Genomic DNA, 19,475 nt, shown 5'->3' on the forward strand with positions numbered 1-19,475 from the left:
GTGGTTGCTGTCATCGTTTGGAATTTGTCAGGGCTGCAAACATCACTGCACACACAGGTTCTGTGGTGACACCATAGTTTTTATTTGAAAACGAAGTGCAAAACATATCTGAGAAGTAAGCAAAGCGCCTGTTAAGATTTCGGTTTCCCTTGGTGCGCTCCCTCCCACTTTCAGCACTTCTCTTTTCAACAGAGGCGCATCGCGCTTTTACGCACGACTCCAGTGACTGGGGAAAGCAGAGTGAAGTGCCATGGAGACCTTTAATGTATGAGCCACCGCTGCAAGAAGATGATCCTGCTGCCCGGTCTGCTGCTCCTTCTCTGGGGAGAACCAAGTCGGTGCCTGGAAGAGGAGAGAGTCTTTGAATTTAATGGGGCCCTCCGTCAGTTCGCTGTGGCCACCAACACGGTTTACATCGCCACAGAGGATGAGCTGTACCAGCTGAAACACGACCTGACTCTGATCCAGAGTCTGACCCAGAGAGGAACCTTGAACGCAGCATCACGAGTGGACGACCAGAAGTTTTCCCGGGTTTCTGAAACGGATAAGTGGAACGCAACTCTCAGTGTTAACATTTTATTGCCGTTTGTTGTGAATGAAACTCTGATCAGCTGCGGCGTGGTCGACAACGGCTGCGGTTACTGCGAGTTGTTGGACCTGAAGGACATTTCAGCTGTGCTGTACAGGGAACACATCCAGGTGGGGCCACCATGGCGCAACAGCGCGTCCGTCGGCTTCCTGGTGAGTGTGGAGAAGTCAAGTATCGAGACTTACATTGTGGCGGCTTCACAGCATCACAGTAACCCCCCAGAGACCAGCTGTTCGTCTAGATCAGATACAGTGAACCTTCACAACACGAACGACAAGCAGAGAGGACTTATATTTTCCTCTGCTGGCGAGAGTTCTAGCGTTGCGATCAATAGTGCAGACGACATTAATGTGGAGTTTGTGGATGGTTTTCAGATTGATTTAATCATTTATCTTTTTGCCAACCTGCCCTCAAATGACAAAAGCAACAAAGTCCGTCTTATTTGGCTTGAAGGCAAAGGCGGCAAAACCGCGACTCTTCAGTCGTTGCGGGGTGCTACTCTCAGTATCTCTGATGGCGGTAAAGACAGCAGACTCCTGGCTTCCTCGGCGATCCCCGGTGGGCCGCCGGTGCTGTGGAGCGGCGTGTTCAGTGTGGACGGAGGACAAACCAACACCGAGCTGGTACTGTTTGACATCAGCCCTGATCTCACCGGAGACAAGGATGCAGATCCGGATTTCCACAGTGTTCCTCGCTCTAACAAAGGAAAACAGACGGTGGGTCGTTTCATCATTAATTGAAGCCTGATGTTTTTGAATGCTCGGTTGTTGTTGTTGTTCCATGTCCGGTCATTAAGCGGATGCAGTACGCCACTTTACTCCATTATTATGTGCTGTTAAAGTAACAAAACTAGTCGACTAAAACAGGTCACGCTTTAGATTACAGCCCATAACGCAGGCTGAAGTGTCAATATTCCCATACGTAATTTAATTGATTATGATGAACAGAACAGGCAAATATAATAACATAACAGGTAAAGGTAAGGTATAAAATAAATTGTTTCGACTTCCTCAGACAATAAAACGGGACAGTATCTTTACTTCTACTGCTCTCTAAAAACTACTGGGTTGAAAACGACCCAAATTGGGTGGTTTCTTACCCAGGTGCTGAGTCACTATTGGACAGCAAACGCGCTGGGTTAGAATGACCCAGCAAGATGGGTTGGTAATTTAAACCAACATGTGGGCAGCTTAATCCACCCAGATATTGGGTTGTTCTGACAGGGACGTTGGGTTACAGTAACCCAGAAAATGGTTGTGACCTTTTTACCCAATAATGGTTTACATTAACCTTTTTAGCTGGGTTTATTTGACCCATCAATTATGTTGAATTATGTTATGCTCATTTTTTTATATTGCGGGTTATACACATATACGTTATTTAGAGAAGCAAACAAGTTTAAAGAATATAATACAGACAATTTGGAACATTTGAACAATTACTCACTTAGTACTTTATCATCATCATCACTCATGTAGTACATCTATCACTACTATTTATTGTTACGTTTTTTTCAGGAGCCAAATCATTAGAAATGTACTCTCTACTAATGACATGTAATGAAGAAATAGAATTTAAATTAATTTATTTAAAATGGGAAAAATGCACAAAAAGTTGAAAAAACAGTAAAAAGTAATTATGTACAAGAACAAATGTAATTATTATGTAATTATATACAAGAACAATAATTATGTACAAGAACAAATAGTTAAAAATACATAACAGAATGAACAATTCAACTACACCATAAACCTGGGGACCCAGTTCAGTTTCCGCCTGCTCTCATGCCTCAAATATTCAACCATGTTGATGCCAACCTGTAATACAAGAGCAATCAAAATGTGTCACGGGCAAGACCAGGGAGATGATAGTGGACATGAGGAAGGAGAGGAGTCCTCATCAGCCACTACTCCTTACTCTCCTACTCCTTAAAGGATTTTCCTTTGGGGATAAATAAAGGAATTCAGATTCTGATTCTGATTCCTCTACCTGAATTTTCCGGTCGCACTGTGCCTAGAGCCCATTTCAACAATGTTTTGTCAGCAGCCAGTGCTTTGTGGGCATTTATGAAAAGTTCACTAACAGAATATAAATTATTAAATATTACCACTTACATAACTCTTTAACTCAGTTTTTGCTAGGTTGTTGAAAGTGTCTTTTTATCAGCAACATTTACCAAATGCAAGCTAGACAAAGCCAAAACGATTTCTTTAAATACTGTATACAACCAGTACACAGACACAGGAGTTGCACATGTGCTATTTTTTTAGACTGGTATTTCACTCTCAAAGAATTTGTTCAGTTCACAATTTTCAGTATACAAAAGACATTTTTATTTTATTTTTGAAATGCTTCTTGAGATGATGACCTTAAAATGCTCAGTGAGTTAACCCAGTATTTAGGCTACCGGTAGTAAAGTGACCCAGACAGTGGGTAGAATACCATGTATCTGTTGGAGATTGAGTTCCAAACCACCAACCATGCAGCTGGGTTATAGAAAATAACCCAGCATGGGCTAATATAACCCAATAAATGGTCAAACTGTCGCAACCCAGTAATTGGGTGTAGAAATAACCCAGCATTTTTTAGAGATTGTGCTGTGGGTCTGAATGTGACGAGAGGAGAATTAACAGTGCGTTAGATTACAGCCTGCACACCCTGTAGTTCCTGTAACCAAATGTAACAAGAGGAGAACTTGCTCTGTAAGTACAGAAGACAACCGAAGAGAACTGAGAACAGTTTGTTTCTGCTTTACTTGCCTCAAAATGTCTAAGAAACAACTTAGCAGTTTGCAGTCATAAGACTATACTAACCGTACTGGCTACCATGTAAGCGTTGTGATTCACACGTTGTGTTTTATTTTATTTGTATTTATTTCTTGGAATGAAAAGAGGCCAGGCACACAGCTGAAAAGTAAGAGGAGGAGAGCTCTTATTTAGATCAGATTTTCCACAGAGAATCCTTTTAATATTTTAATGATTTGCAAAGTAGGGTTAGGGTTAGGGTTACACAATAACACAAGTGAGTGACATCTAGTTTGAGTGAATTCTGGTGGAGCCACAAGGCCATAAATGCGCATCTACAAGTTTTCTTGTGATTAAGAAACATAATGCAAAAAACATATCTTAAAACAAAATAAGAATTTAGAGTAAATAACCTATTAAATTGCTCAAGTAAGGTTTTTCCCCAGGAAAGTTTCTACATAATCTCAAACATTTCCAAAATGGAAATGAGCTCAAAAATCAAAGTCATTTCCAATTGCAGTGTCCTGTTGTGTCTTGTGGTGACAGCATATTTATAGAAGGAACTAGGTTTTGCTGACACTTGGTTTATTACACAATCAATGCAAACTGTAGTCCATAAAAAGCTTGACAGGTCAATTAGTGGAGCTCTTACATAATTGGCTGTTCAGAAGATGGTGACAAACTAGTTCACGTGTCACTGTCACAGCATACTTACCCACAGAGATAAGGATAGACAGCTATACTGTACAGAATAGATTAACATGATTCACTTTAAATATACTTGACAACCTAGCAACACAGTTAATTGAGCTCTTAGTACTGACTGGCTATTTCATATACCCTCAGTACTTCAAAACTCTACTCTTCAAGAATGCACAAATATCTGTTGGCTCCACATCTGATGATCAGAGTGTCTGTGTTTCACAGCCAAAGACACTGAAGCCGAAGAAGGTGCTCTTCAAGCAGAACTACATGACCTCTGTGCTGGCAGTGAGACAGAAAGGCTGGGTGGTTTTCTTCATTGGGACAGGAGATGGGCAGCTCATTAAGGTGTGTATCAAGATTCAAATGGAAAAGGACATATTTACTTAGAATTGGTGGTTCTACAACACAGGTGACAGAGTGCATAAAAGGTGTATCAAAAATGGATTTTTTACAAACAAATCGTCAGTGTCAAGCTATTGTACAATTGAATGGAAAACACAGTATTTCTTACCTGCACAACAGTGTTTATTTAATGGTAGGAAGGCAGCTGTTTAAAATGCTTCCAATACAGCTTTAAATTGGAACCATAATGTGATTTTATCTGATGTGTTTAAGTGCGGAAAGTGTTGGCAAAGTAACATTTCCATTTTTTGCTCTTCTTAGTGGGGTCTTGTCCAATTTCTTGCATTACTTTTGGTTCATCCTGTCACTCCCTTTGTCATTTCCCCTGCCACATTTCCCCTCTTTGAACATACTTAATACAACGATTTATATTCTGTAGAGAGTCCTTGTACTGCACACGCTCACTCACATGATTAAAGAACTGAACAAGAGCCTGGGAACACTCCACAGTAAACCTCTGCTAGACACAATGGACTCTTTCATGCAAGTTTAATTTCACATGTTCATAAAACCACTAAGTGTATTTCTTACAGTTATGCAGAGGAAGAGAACCAAGAGAAATGGCTTTTCTGGTGACTCACTGGCAATTATAACACATAAGGGAAGACAGCTGATAGCTCTTAGAAAATATATTGTAAAATTGGAGCGGACATCTAAGACAGCAGTGAGATTCTGTCACTGTAATACCTAAATAAATCTATAATTAACTGGAACACACAACTTAACCTATTCAGTCTATTGCTTGTAAGTATTTGTCTGGTTGTGGTCACACCTTACACAGATTCTGTTTGTTTAGCATTATTTGTTCATACAGAACAGTTTTATTATTTTTGTAAAATTATGTCTGATCTTTAACAAGAAACAACAAATAACGAAAACGAGAGGCTGCCAAAATTATCATTGTCACATTCAGGATAGTACTTCCAAACACCTTCCGATTTTTATCATGAAATGAATTGTGATGTAAAACATCAAGTGGTGGCAGAGAAGAGAGAAGGGTCACTGTCAGTGTGGTATGGATGTATACAGGGGCTGAATAGAGGTCTAACCTCTCTGACTTCTTTCCTTATTAACATCTATGACTCATTTCCTCTCAAGAGTTCATCAGAGGCTGTTTTACTGAAAATATTTGTCAGTCAACAGTTGTCAGCATGTGGGCGGTCAGAACAGGCAAACGGATCCTGGGGAGGTCTGAGGCGTGAGGGCAGCCGTTGAGGTACGATGCAAGTCAACACAGACAGCTAGCAACGAGCTCAAACAAGAAAAAAACAGCTGCAGTGCAACAGCAGTATGGCTGATGCTGCCTTCCGTATATGCTGATTAAGGAAATTAGGTCCAGCTGTGCAGACAGGTGAGAGGGGAAGCATAGAACCTGAAAAACTCCAGAAAATAACAGTGGTCAGTCTGAGACTGAAGAAGGAGGCACTGTAGGCATTACTTCTGCTTAGACATTTACCGTAAGCGGCACAAAACACTGATGCAACACATCCTGCGTACTGGTAAGTGGTAATGTGAGGCAATACACTAAAAATGATGTGGACACAGTGACAGAAACACCAGCATTTGTTTTCAGCACTTTCACCTCTGATGGCGGTGTCAGAGGACAATAAAACATCCCCACAGCACTGAAGACATCAGTGGCTCAAGGTTTTCCTCAACAAACTTAAGGCTGGTGTTATTCGATAGTGGTTTGACCTCTAAGAGATCCCTGAACCACTCAGAAAAATCACCACAGCCTTTGACTGTAGCTGCAAATAATTTTCTCATTATTTTGTCTTTACAGGTCTAATATACTGGTGTATAATACCTAATTCTATTTTAAAGAGTTGGTAAAAACAGTCAATGCTTCTGCAGACTGGACTTATAATTGTACTAATAGTCAGAAGTAGCAATAATGTTCATTGTAAAATAACAAGAGAGAATACTAGAACAATTAAGCCAATATTATGAAGTCTGGTATCTCACAAAGATGATCTAAGATACCTGGTCAGCTAAGCCGACCTTACAAGTTCAAATTAGCCATATTAGCTTTCTGCTGGTTAGCCTGTTGCCCTTCCAACACAAATGCCATGCTCTTATATGAATAAGTGAAAATGCATTAATTTTCATGTACATTCTGACCTGCTCTCTCTCGAGTTCTGGTTTGCCTGCTAAATTCCACCTGTCATCTATCACACTATAACCTTTTATATTTGCCAGTTTAATATGCAAGTTTTGGTGGTAGGCTGATTTGTTAATTTAACGTTTCAGAAATAGAATATCTTCTCATTTCTCAGAAATCATTTCAAGGGTTTAAAGAGTTTTTATGGCTTTGTTAAACAGGCTGAGCTGATGACCTCTCAAATTCAGAACATCAAAGATATTTGTAGTCATATTTTGAAAATTTCTTCCGTCCAGGTTGGCTTTGCCTTGCAGTTTATAACAAAACACAGCAGCTCAGTCTCTGAAATATAACAAAGCTGCATTCTTGTTGTCAGCTTGCTGTGGACAAGAACTATCACACCACCTGTCCCATGGTGCTCTACAGGGCCAATGACGACCGCCGAGTGTTTCCCAAAATACACCTGGATCAAGTGGATCGTAAATATGTTTATGTGCCGTTTCAGAACCAGGTAGATGCATTGTAGATGTAAAAACTATACATGAGGATTACAACATTTTGTAAGCTATACACTAAAAAATGTTCCTGTTGGTGCTTTGTTCTAGATGAAGCGAGTGCCTGTGTCAAAGTGCAGCACATATACAAATGTGCAGCACTGTTGGTCTGCACAGGATCCATACTGTGTGTGGTGCAGCTCTACAAGAAGGTCAGGAACAGAACATCTGCAGTATAGACACCTTCAGACATTATTTACAGTCATTAGTAATTAACTTGGTTAAAACATAATTTTGTCTTCTTAGTTGTATGTTTGAGGATGACTGCCAAGACTCCAACTGGTTGTCCATCCCTGATGACTTTCAACAGAAAATGGTCTCCTACAAACTTGTGAAGGACAGCACTGACCAGGTGCAGATTATGTACATTTTTTTAACTGTAATCATATGTGACTGTCACTTATTTCTCTTTCAAACACTTGTATCCCTTTCTTTCACAGATCACACTTACTATCCAGACACATCTGACTGTGGGCCAGGACGCGCTGTCTAACTTTTTCTGTCAATTCCTCCAAAATTCTAGGGAGCTTTGTAGGAGGGACAGCCCCCCTCCACAGTTCCCTCATTGCAAATGCATCCTTATAAATAACACACTTCCTGATGAAGGTGAGTGACTTCTGATCAATAGAGCAGTCTGGTAAATCAATTACATGAAGTTCACACTGTCACAAGAATCACATAAAAACATATGTATTGCTGAATATTCTGACCATATATCTGGCATCCACTTGTTTTCATTTAACAGGCCTGCATGTCAAAGTTAAGATTGGACTTGGGATGACACAGTTGTTTAAACAACTCAAGATATCCAACTGTGCTGACATCAAGGGGCCACCAACTGCTGCCCTGTAAGTCCAAACCAAAGTAGAGAGATATGTTATAATGTAAATGATAGACAACAGAGCTGACAAATTTGAAAAAAAAAAAGATGAAACACACAGTCAGTCAGATGCATCAATGCTGAAATTATTAGGTCGCAGAATATGTCAAGTGAGCTTTGAGTGGATATTTATGGAAACTGGGGCACAAGGTATAGCACGAAATGTCATGCTTGCAGTGATCTGAAAGTCAGCCAGTTGGGAAAACAAAGCAAAACAATCATACATACAATTATAGATACAAACATTTTTGAAACATTTCGAGCCCTGCCTGTGGGCTGGAATGAACCATCAAGAGTGAATGGAAAAATGAAATATCTTTTTTTTCCAAAACTGGCACCAAATTAATAACTTGGAAGACTTTTGTTATGGCTGAAGAATGGGTAAGAGCTGCACCCAAAACTTCAGGTAATGAGAACCTCCACTGAGCTGCAAGGTTCCAGATAAAAATCAATCAAGTGGGACATGCAGCAAGTGTTTGCAGCCCAGTAGGGAAAATGGATGTTAGGTAAAATCTTTAGCAGAATGTTATTGCACCACTAACCGGAAGTTATAGTAAATTTTTTGATGATATTTAAGAAAAGTACAGTATCAGTATCTTGTTGTTTTTGTGGTGGATTGCAATCAGCAGTATGGTTTTCTCATCAGATGTCGGCAGTGTATTGAGGCTGGGTGTCTGTGGAGCAAAAACAGCTGCTCCTGGGCAGATCAAGGAGAGAGGAAGGTAATTGCTTGTTTTTCTGTATTTGTCTAACGTCGGCTCTTCCAGACTTCATACGAGCTGTACATGTATGTTGTGTCTAGCTAACGTTAACACTGTCCGTCTTCAAAATTTAGACACATTGCAAATAACTTCGCTGAGGACAGGGTGACTGATTGAGTGCAGTTTACTAGGCTGACTGTGACATCTAATTTCTATTTTTATTTCTGCATGTTAATCAAACATATAAAGCATGTGCATTAGGCTGTAGTATTTAGTAGTAGCTGTTGAAATATACCTCACATTATTTTTTTTTTAGAACTATTCCAGTATTTGAACTATGAATCAACTCTTAATAGTACATTTACAGTGACAAGTACACTTGTCTTCCCCTCACTTCCTTCTGCAGGACAGTGTTTGTCAAATGATGGAGTCAAGGATGAACGTTTCTGTGAGTCGATACCTCACTTCTCATACACGTTCTTCACCATTCAGTAGAGACATCAGTAAAAGGTAACATATGAAATACTGATTGTCTTTTTGTGTTTGTTTTCCTGTCAGGGACCAGAGATCTTCTCCATCTCTCCTAGTGTTGTGTCTTTCTATGGCAGAAACCATGCGGTGCTGTCTGGTCGTAACCTTCATAGTGTGACCAGAGTGAGGATCCAAGGGGATATGGACTGTAAACCACAAGAGTGAGTCATGTTTACATGCAACTTGGATTATGCTTTTGCCATAAATGACATTTCAGAGATGGCAACTGGAAATGGAAATGTCACCAATATTCAGAATTGAGGTATCCTATAGTCAATACTCCATGTGCACTGTTCTTCACTAAAGCTGGAAATTGGATGTTTGATGTAAAATAAGGTTCTGCTACACAGAGATAATTCGGGAGATTTTCTGTGAGGTTATTGTGTGGGTGTTACCAGTTATGTGGTTCACACATGCTAAGATTATGAATTTCAGTTTGGTGTTACAGTAATTCAGATACCCAGAAGCTGATTTGTCGGATGTCCCATTTTTATATTCAGGAAGGCCTCAAAAGTGAAACTGGCAACTTGAAACTAAAGCTGAGTGTACGTCTGCTTTAGGGATTGAAAATTTTAAGATAATACAGCACGCTCTCAGTTATGTTTGAATGATTTGACCAGGTTTTAACACACAAATATTTAGCTGTATGCTATGTTGGAGGTATTCTCTATGTCGTTATTTATTTATTTATATTTAGATAATCTGTGTTGCAATAGCAGTACAATTATCATTCGAAGGTGTTCAGCTTATGAGACATGATCTTGATTAGATGGTGAAACTGATGTTTAATTGTACTGAGGCAGGTTTTGCTGCTATGCTTCTTCTGCTTTTCTACATAATGTTGTTCTGATGTTCTGCATGGCTCAGTACCCGAAAAGTGTTGAGCTCAGTAAAACTAATTGCTTTTCTCTCTGTGTCATCCTGTGTGTTGTGGTCAGATTGAATGTATGGAGCAACACTGGTGTGAACCTGACATTTCACATCCCCCGTGCTGACAGTAAAGGTGTGGTCAAAGTGTGCGTTCTGCTTGCAGATGGTAGTTGCCATGGCAACGCTAAAATCACCTACCAGTCATCACCATCTTGCACCTACATTGCACCAAGCAGCACCTGGGCCAGGTATGACAGCATTTGCTGGCTTTTTCCCCCCCTTACACAAACTTGCTAACTTTGATGGACAAAGCTTTTGTGACAATAAAACAGAACTGAGTCAACTTCTCTCTAAGAATGATTAGATGATTGTGACAATGTGAAAGGTGAAATCATTCAGATACAGCAGCTACTGTGCTGTAGAAAATGTGTCAACAAACATTTTTGGTGTCAGTTTCTCCAAATCACATGCTGTGGATATACATCAGTGATAAAAGATTTTTAAAATTGATTCTTTAATATTGCAGATGCTCTCAACAGCACTGGCAACACCAAAAGCAACCAAAAATGAAAACTTGAACAGGCTATTTTTTGTTCCAACCCACTTTCTTCAGAAAAGAATGAAAACGTACAGGCTGAGGGTCACATTATGGTGAAAGATGGTCACTTCCCAAAAGCAGAATCTTTCACCAGTAGACCACTTCCTTTTGCTTACAGCAACTTAAAATCACACTTCTGCTTTTTTTTCTGTTTTTGCTCCTTAACGCTCCTAAAGATATTTTAAGGGTGTTGCAACAGATTAGGCGTATATAGCTCAAACATACACAGAAAAATAATCTCCAGATATTAATTTGTCACAATTATGTGTAATAAAGAGGTGACAAAGTATTCGGCAATTTTATCCTGAACATCAACACGTATTGTGGCTTGTCACGATACATTTTGGGAGAGGTTCACTAGTAGGGTGGTAAACTTTCAAGCTTCACAGGGGCCACATATAGGCTAATCTGTTGTAGCTTTTCACTCCTCTAATTGGTTGCTGCTCTGGGTCCTGCAGTGGGAAAAGGAAGATCACACTCGTGGGATCTCACCTTGAGTTTGTGGAAGGCATAATACACAGCCCCGCCTGGCAGGAAGTCAGTCTTCCCAGAAACAACAACTATCAGGTTGGTTTATAGACATGCACAACATTCCATTATACAGTTATCTTAAATTAATTATGGAACATCATATCATGCTGCATCATGGTATAATGTAACATTGTATCACAACAAATTACACTATATTAAATCATGTGGTATCACATTGTCTCGCGTAATCTTCTAGTACTGTGTCATGCAGCACAATGTTTCATCACATTACACTGCATAATCATCACTTGTGTACGTATGAAGCATGTCACATATTATGTCCTACTTTTTTCTATTACATGTCACATCATGCTTTTGTGATGCTGGAGTATGGCATATTACATCATCTGGAAACACTTTTATGCCAGTTGATATTGTGTTGTATTTAACACTGAATGTTTTTTGAATTCTCTACAGAATCTCACTTACGACACACCTGCAATGGGGACTGTTGAGAATTTTAAAAGCAATGTGTTTCTGAAAGTAGCCAATGAAACGTTGATCTGCCCCATGACAATAACTTACTATCCAGAACCTGAGTTCACCAGCTTCGCAACCACAAGGACAGGAGATGATGTCCGCATCACCATACAGGTAATGCAGTTTTGTAGCACATGCAAACAAATACAGGACGTGAATACACAAGCATTTGTGAGCATTTGTTTCTGTTATCACTTCAGAAAATGGCAGACAAACTGAACATGACAATAGCAGAGTTGTCAGTTTTGGGCATCCATGAAGGAAAACCTTATCCCTGCATCATGGAAGCCAAAGAAACCAGCAATGAGACTGACTCCTTCATCTGCGAGATTCAAATGACACCTCATGCTGAATTTCAGCAGTTAAAGGTAAATTTCTCAGTAACACTTTACACCAGCACAGTGCAAAGTCCTCAGAAGTATTAGCAGCCACTCAGTAGTAAAAGTTTTCTTTTTCAAAGTAGTAAACGTATTTGTGCCATGTTTTTTCAACAGATAATATATGGAGACAAGACGGTAACGCTGACCCTTAAGTCTTCATCTCTGTTCCTTCTGATGCTGCTTGTACTTCTGCTCATACCCTGCATTATTGGTTGTAAGTGAATGAATTTGGTCCACTGCCATCCTCAAAAACATACATAGGTCCACCATTAATATTTTCGAAATGCTATTTGTCTGCATGTTTTTGATTTTAAGTGGTGGTAATCATCTATCGGCGTAAACAGCAGCAGCTCACTGCTCAAATGAACAAGCGTATGGAAGACCTGGAGCTCGACATCAGGAATGACATTAGACAAGGTCAGGCTAAACATCATCATGTTGTGTGCTTGTGATATGGAAGTTGCAGACTGATGAAACTGCAACTGATCGTGTTTGATAAATAATTCATTTTTTTTTGTCACACACTATCTACAGTTAACTGAGCCTCAACATGCACACATCTTGTTCTCTCTCATGGGAGCGTCTATTTTCGTTCAGCAGTTGTCTGTTTATATTTTATTATGGTGTGAAATGCAGTTAACACGTTCCTTTATCATAGTCAGATTGGGGTCGGTACACACAGTACACCCATTTTTACTGTATCTCTTTATTTGTGACCTGCAAATCTGTGCTTGCTTCACAAGTTTTTATGACATGATAAAAAGAAATATATAAAACCTGTTTTGTTCTTTGTACTGTTTTCCTCCAGTCATTCCAGATGAGATTATCGTCTGTAAAAAATAAAAAAAAACAGCCTTTCTTAAATGTCTTCTGCAGGTTTTGTGGATCTTCAGACAGAGAAAGCTGACCTGATGGAAAATGTTGGAACTATTCCCTTCCTGGACTACAAGCACTTTGCCTCCAGAATCTTTTTTCCTGAGGTACAGTTGAGCCAGAAAGAAAGAAAATGTTCTGGCCTGATGAACTGATGGTATAAATAGTGAAATACAAAAAATATCAAAGCTACCTTTGTGTTTTTCCAGGGTGAATCTTTGATGACATCGTGTATCAAAGACATCAGTCAGGTAAAATCTGACTCCACATATTGTTGATGTTATCACTTCTCACTGTAACTCTGTCAGTGACCTGATGTTGTGTCTGACATGATATCAGGACGCGATGCAGGTTCAGCTTGATGAGTGTTGCCAGGGCTTGTCCAGGCTGATCGAGGACCAGTTCTTCCTGACATCTATGGTGCATGCTCTGGAGGAGCAGAAAAACTTCACCATCAAAGACAAGTCAGTTTGTGATGTTTTACTGTGTTACTGTCTCATATACAGTATGATGGTAATGTGCCATTGTTAGTCTGCTCTTGTAGCTTGTCTGCTGTCTTCTGTTCTCGTATGCTGGCTTTTTGTGGTCTACTGTCTCCAACTATTTGTCTGCTCTTGTCTATTTTGTTATTTCCATTTTCAGTTTTCTATTCTGCTCTTCTGTTATTGTTCCATTGTGGTCTATCCTGTTTACTTCACTTTCACTTTCATCCTTCGGTCTTTTCTGTAGTAGTAAAAAAATCTTAATTTTAAAATTGCTGTTGAATCTTCAAAACTGTCTAAGCTCTCCTCTATATTTCTCTTCATACTTCCACAATATTTTTATACCCTTTTCTTCCTCTGCCAATATATATATATATAATATAATGTGCTTGAACTCACCTCCTGTGTCCTCCTCTTGTCTGCTGTTATCTCCTCACCTTTATCTTCTCCCACCCAGGTGTGTGTTAGCATCATTGCTGACCGTAGCTCTCCACAACAACTTGACGTACCTGACGGAGGTAATGGAGGCCCTCCTGAAGGATCTGATGCAGCAAAACAGCAACACTCAGCCTAAACTGCTGCTACGACGCACCGAGTCCATTGTGGAGAAGCTGCTGACTAACTGGATGTCTGTCTGCCTCTACGGCTTTCTCCGGGTCAGTTGCTCATACTTGTCTTTTAGTCTTTGCTGTAAATCTTCAGCCAGATATTTTTAGCCATGCTAGTAGCATAGGTGTTGGTCAGTTGGCCCACCACTTTGTTACAGACTGATGAGAATTTAGGTTTATGAACATCTGCAAAACTAATGACTTTTCCATCAGCCTCTGCTGTGCTTCGTGTTTGGAGCTGATTAACAAACATGAACATGCTGACACCCTAATCTACAATAATGAACATGAAAAACATCATATCTGCTAAACATCACCATGTTAACAGTGTCATCATAGGCTTGTTAACATTCTGATGTCAACATTTAACTCAAAGCATCACTGTACCTAAGTACAGCCTCTAAGAACATGGCTTTAGCAGTCTTCGTTCATCTTTGTGTATGGGAACACTGTAGCAATTTCAATGTCAACACAACACAAATGTGTGAAATGAACAGGGACATGTTCTTTGAGGCTAGAAAAGATCAGCTCATACATTAGAATCCAGGTGTTGAAACCAAGTGGTTTTACAGTTTGTACAATATATTCATGTTTGGGGAAGGTCCTCACTTAGGCTGTGTTTCCCATTTTGATAAATAATTCCTGGAGTGCAATTATTTTAGTGCAGTATTTTCTGCCAAGCGCAAGGGAACTGACTTTTCATCCCTCAACTATGCTCCGTCCTATAACTAACTTTTGATTGTTTCTTTTTTCTGCCTAATTGTAAACTGGAAAGAACCAAATACAAAAATTCCACAAACTAAACTTTCTTGCTCTGGCTGACACTTTAAAACGCTTTGCACAGTACCTTGTTTGAGCAACTGAGTTTTTGTTTCTGGCTTTGGGCAGGAAAGTGTCGGCCAGCATCTGTTCCTGATGGTGAGCGCTCTCACACAGCAGACTGCAAAGGGGCCTGTGGACTGTGTGACAGAGAAAGCTCTGTACACACTCAGTGAGGATTGGCTGCTGTGGCAGGCTCCAGAATTCAGCTCACTGGTACGTACACACACACACACACACACACACACACTCACTTTTTACATCTCGGGGCATTTGCACAATGAGTCCAAACAAGAGGTCATTTCATGTCATGGTGCATCACAATTTGAGTCTATGTTTGTATTTGTGGAAGCAATTATTAAAACTTCCCAATCTGTAGTTCTTATTTTGTTCTGCTACAGTAAAAACCTGAAATAACTAAGACTCCGTCGAATAATGAAATATATAACCAATTCCCCCCAGTCTTCCAGCTGTCATCAAAAGCAATGTCATGATATTAAATTACAAACAGTGAGTCATTTTTTTCTTTTGCACATTTATACTTGTGTGAACACTTTCAGGTTTGGCCTTATTCGGCAAGACAAGAATGAGGATGTTCGCACTGACTGTGTAGAAATAGCTTGTTAGTGCACAGCAGTTGCTACTGAACTTCCTCTTCTAAGTATTTTTAAGGTTCTTTTGAACATGTAAAGCAGTGCAGCTTTAAAAAGCTTGACATTGGTGATTTACTGCTTGTTAAAAAAAAGAACAATTTCCTGGTAGCTGCACAGCAGAGATGTTCTGAAATACTTCTTGAAACCCACAGACAGATTTTATCTCAGAAGACTTAACACATTGCTTAATAAACAGGGAATATTTACTGTTTGTTGAGCAAAATATCAATGAATTCACCTTTTAGACTTGTAAAGCAGAGTTAAAAGCTAAAGAAAGATGTTTGGTTACAGCAGATGTGTTTGGTGACAGGAAAATTAAATTTTTACTGAAAATGTTAGACATTGGACGTCTTCCAGATGTTGGAGCTAATTTGCCAGTTTTTGCAGGAAGTGAAAAGACACAGTATCTGCTCTTTGATTACATTTTTTGCTATTCCTGATGAAGTGAAACCCTAAAATAGACCACATTTTAAGCCAAAACTGTTTAAGGAAGCAAATCCTTACAGTTACTGTAGATACTAGAAACAAAACAAAAAAATAATTCAATGAAGTGGAACGTCACTGAACACACCAGTGAATCCACATACTGTATGAACACACCCTCCCACCCAGAGCTAGACAGAGAGGTTGATGATACCAGATGCAGACATAAGTGTATTAGTCTTAATATAGTTGTAATATTTCCTTAAGTAATGAAATATCTCAGCTCAGTGTGTTAACAAGTGGATAACAGGATGCATAGAAGAGCGCAAGTTGGTGCAACTGGATTTTAAAAGCGAAGACGTTTTCGCCTCTCGTCAGACAGACAGGCTTCTTCAGTTCTGATTAACTGGTCGGGAATCCCAGGTATTAAAGCTAGATGGTAGACCCGCCCAGCCAACACGACTGCAAGGGGTTCAGTCATTGTCGCACACAGCCGTCATGTGACTCGTCAGAGGTGACTTGCCCACCCCCCCCAAAAGCCACAGTGTGACTCGTTAAATGGGTCATCAACCCTCCCTTTCATCGTATGACTTGTAAGGGTCACATGGTTCCTGGGGGAATGAGGTGCAAGTCTCCTGGGGAGGGATCTCAAGGCTGCACTGCGCAGACCACCGCCTCTGTTGAGGGAAGGTTGTTCCAGGCAGACATAGATGGCTTCCTTCACCTCTCTCTCCTCTCTCTTCCCTATCCAAGATGTGAACATTATTGTCCTGAAATGAATGTCCCTTCTCCTTAAGATGTCGATGGATTATGAGAGATTTCTGTATTTGTGCTTTTTAGTTTGAAGTGGACAGGCTTCACTGGAAATGTCACACATTTCTAGATGCACCAATCAGAATCTGAGGAATATTTGAATAAGTATCTGGAAAACAGTTTTGGAGTTTTTTGGATACCTTGTCAATCAAATCTAACGGTTTTGGTCAAAAATAAGACAAATACTTGAGATTTCAAATGGTGTAATTTCAACGATTCAGAGGCTTTAATATTTTGTACTCTGAATGTTTGACATGAGCTTTTTAATCTGATAAGACTAACTACTAAACAGTCAGACATTTATGGGACATTTCTGCGCTACTGACAAATACTTCATGTTATTTAGATTTCAGCACATGAACGGTATATTTGCATTAATCAACACACTTCTGCAAATGTTGTTACAGGAACAACAATTAATCTGTTGAGTTACCCCCAGCAGACTCCTCTAATGTGACACACTTTGATGCACAGTCAGTACTCTGTGTTCCCTTCTCTCTGTTGCTAGCTGGCCTACACCAGGCATTAACATTTTATCTAATCTAACAAACCATCATTTCACTTTCCTGCTCATTTTCATCCATTAGATGGTATGTGCTTTAGCCACAAAATTAAGATTTTAACAGATGAAAGACGGAGACTGATGATACTTTAACTCATACAACATTGCTGCGAAATCATTAACTAATCGTTAACTTTCATTAAGCAAACCTTTCCTCAAAGGACCCTGATGTATTGCAATATGCAGCTGTCATTTCCGTGCTATTGTTTGCATGATCAGGTTAGCATTAGTGGTTATTTGAGCGGGTTATTTTCTAACGTGAATGCAAAAATACAAGCAGCTGTCTGTTGTGCTAGTGTGGTAAGCTTACAGGCATTTCTCACACATGCATTCTAGCATAGATTTGTAGTAAGTAAGCTCACGAATCAATGAAGAAATTTATGCCGCAAATTAGAGGTAGTTTTTTAAATGTCACTTTTGCCTGTGTTTCTGTGTATTGTGTGCAGAAGCTGAAGGTGCTGTTTGCAGTGGGAAGTGATGGAGAGGTCAGCGAGCCCCTCGAGGTCAGTGCTCTCAGCTGTGACACTGTGGAGCAGGTTAAAGAGAAAATCCTGTCCACCTTCAAGGCCAAGTTTGGTTTCCCCTACAACACCATCCTCAGTGACATTTGTATTGGTAAGCAACAGAAAAGTCTAGTTATTCCTGTATCTTTTAATACTGAATTAAACTGAATACTGAATTCAAGAATTTCCCTCCAGGGATAATACTGTGACTAAAGAATCAACACATTGAACTGATCTGACTAACAGGTCTGCCAAAGCCCGATGTATCTTCTTCCTGTTTGCTCTAGAACACACCCAGGAGCCACACTGTTGCACTTGGTGACATGTTTCTTCCTTAAACTCTATAAAACATGTACATAGTCTCTGTGATGTCACTCAGGTTTATGACGAGCTATATGTGAGGCTCAGTGTCGTGGCTCTGACTGTCGCCATGTTGGCAGCGCCTGACACTCAGCTAATCCAACAATGGGCAAAGAAGTGGAGTACAGACTTCTTTGACGGCCTGTTAGTACAACTGACCACACAGTTGGCCGTGGCACTTGGCGGATATTTGTATGAATATTCTCCAAAAGGCACCAAACGCAGCCAAGAGTTCAGGTACTCGAATTAGCTGAGTTGAAGCTTAGCAGGCAGCTCGTTTCTAGCTGTCACTGGAAGTGGCCACACCCTTAATTATGCATAACTCCAAGCCTTAATAAAATTTAAACGAATCATATAAAAATCAATCAGTTCGCAGCTGTCATGAACCCGGACATCAGCTTTAGGAATCAAAACAGTTTTTTGTACTAGGCTGTAACACATGTTTATTTCTGCTGTAAAGTTGGGTGTTTTAGCATGAGGTCTTAGGGTGGTTTGGAGCCAGCCTCAAGTTGCCGTTTGAGGAACTGCAGTATTCGGCAATCCTACGCTGGCTTGATTTTTCAGCATCGGAGGTTGCTTAGTTACTTTATTAATAATGAATGGGCACTATAGTTTATTTAGACTCAATCCCATATACACTGTCATGGTGATGCATCAAATGCTCGTGTTCCTCCTGTTTTATGGAAATTACAGAGCCTCTCATACAAATCAAACTATATGTTTGCAACATGTTTTCTTTAAGAAAGGCGTTCCACGCTATCTATCCACATCTAGTGCTCTTTTTTTTTTTCACCAGAGTATGAGAAGAATGGATTGTTCGTGCGCCTTGAGGAAGTAGATGCGAGCTCGGAGGTCATTGGAGAGGTCACGATGCTCAACACACTCAAGCATTACAAGGTAAGAAACAGGAATACAAAATAAAGGCTGCATCAGTGAAGGATAGGCTTTCAGCTTCTGTAATACATGCAGAAAGTCATTCGGAGTGTTTGTGTGGGCAAGTGAATGTCAGGATGCTGGGTTGTAACAAAACAAAAGCAGAAACGCCCTTTAAATGCGGTGCGTCAAACAAACCACAGTTTCAGTCAACAGGGAGCTAAGACTGTCAGTTGACAGAGCTCCCCTCCTCCCACTAGTGAATGTCATTATATTCTGTGGTGGTTATATAAAATTACTATGATGGCTTGACACACTGGCTTCATTTGTTTATAACAAATTTATAGCAAATCCTTTGTTGCAAATATCTGATCTTATATTTTAAGCATTGACAGATTAGATTTAAGAAGAAAAGGTTTTGTAACGTCACATGCTTAAAG

At 39.9% G+C, this 19,475-nt stretch overlaps 1 protein-coding gene across 5 annotated transcripts in view; it reads left to right on the forward strand.

Annotated features, from left to right (window-relative positions):
* Positions 1 to 19,475, forward strand: part of plxnc1 (plexin C1) — a 28,113-nt gene that overhangs the window by 1,237 nt on the left and 7,401 nt on the right. For 4 of the 5 annotated variants that reach the window (XM_046378725.1, XM_046378724.1, XM_046378723.1 and 1 more), the window contains exons 2-24: positions 193 to 1,305; positions 4,261 to 4,383; positions 6,918 to 7,052; positions 7,147 to 7,247; positions 7,342 to 7,447; positions 7,536 to 7,701; positions 7,841 to 7,943; positions 8,622 to 8,697; positions 9,083 to 9,124; positions 9,235 to 9,368; positions 10,146 to 10,325; positions 11,134 to 11,242; positions 11,624 to 11,800; positions 11,887 to 12,054; positions 12,181 to 12,280; positions 12,382 to 12,483; positions 12,943 to 13,046; positions 13,149 to 13,190; positions 13,279 to 13,403; positions 13,879 to 14,077; positions 14,918 to 15,064; positions 17,746 to 17,914; positions 18,959 to 19,059. In XM_046378725.1, coding sequence (XP_046234681.1) covers positions 268 to 1,305; positions 4,261 to 4,383; positions 6,918 to 7,052; positions 7,147 to 7,247; positions 7,342 to 7,447; positions 7,536 to 7,701; positions 7,841 to 7,943; positions 8,622 to 8,697; positions 9,083 to 9,124; positions 9,235 to 9,368; positions 10,146 to 10,325; positions 11,134 to 11,242; positions 11,624 to 11,800; positions 11,887 to 12,054; positions 12,181 to 12,280; positions 12,382 to 12,483; positions 12,943 to 13,046; positions 13,149 to 13,190; positions 13,279 to 13,403; positions 13,879 to 14,077; positions 14,918 to 15,064; positions 17,746 to 17,914; positions 18,959 to 19,059 — 3,747 coding nt within the window. In that variant the 5' untranslated portion in view covers positions 193 to 267. The other variant, XM_046378726.1, reaches the window with a different exon arrangement.

The sequence above is a fragment of the Scatophagus argus genome, chromosome 22 (assembly GCF_020382885.2).
Source record: "Scatophagus argus isolate fScaArg1 chromosome 22, fScaArg1.pri, whole genome shotgun sequence".
Classification (NCBI taxonomy): domain Eukaryota; kingdom Metazoa; phylum Chordata; class Actinopteri; family Scatophagidae; genus Scatophagus; species Scatophagus argus.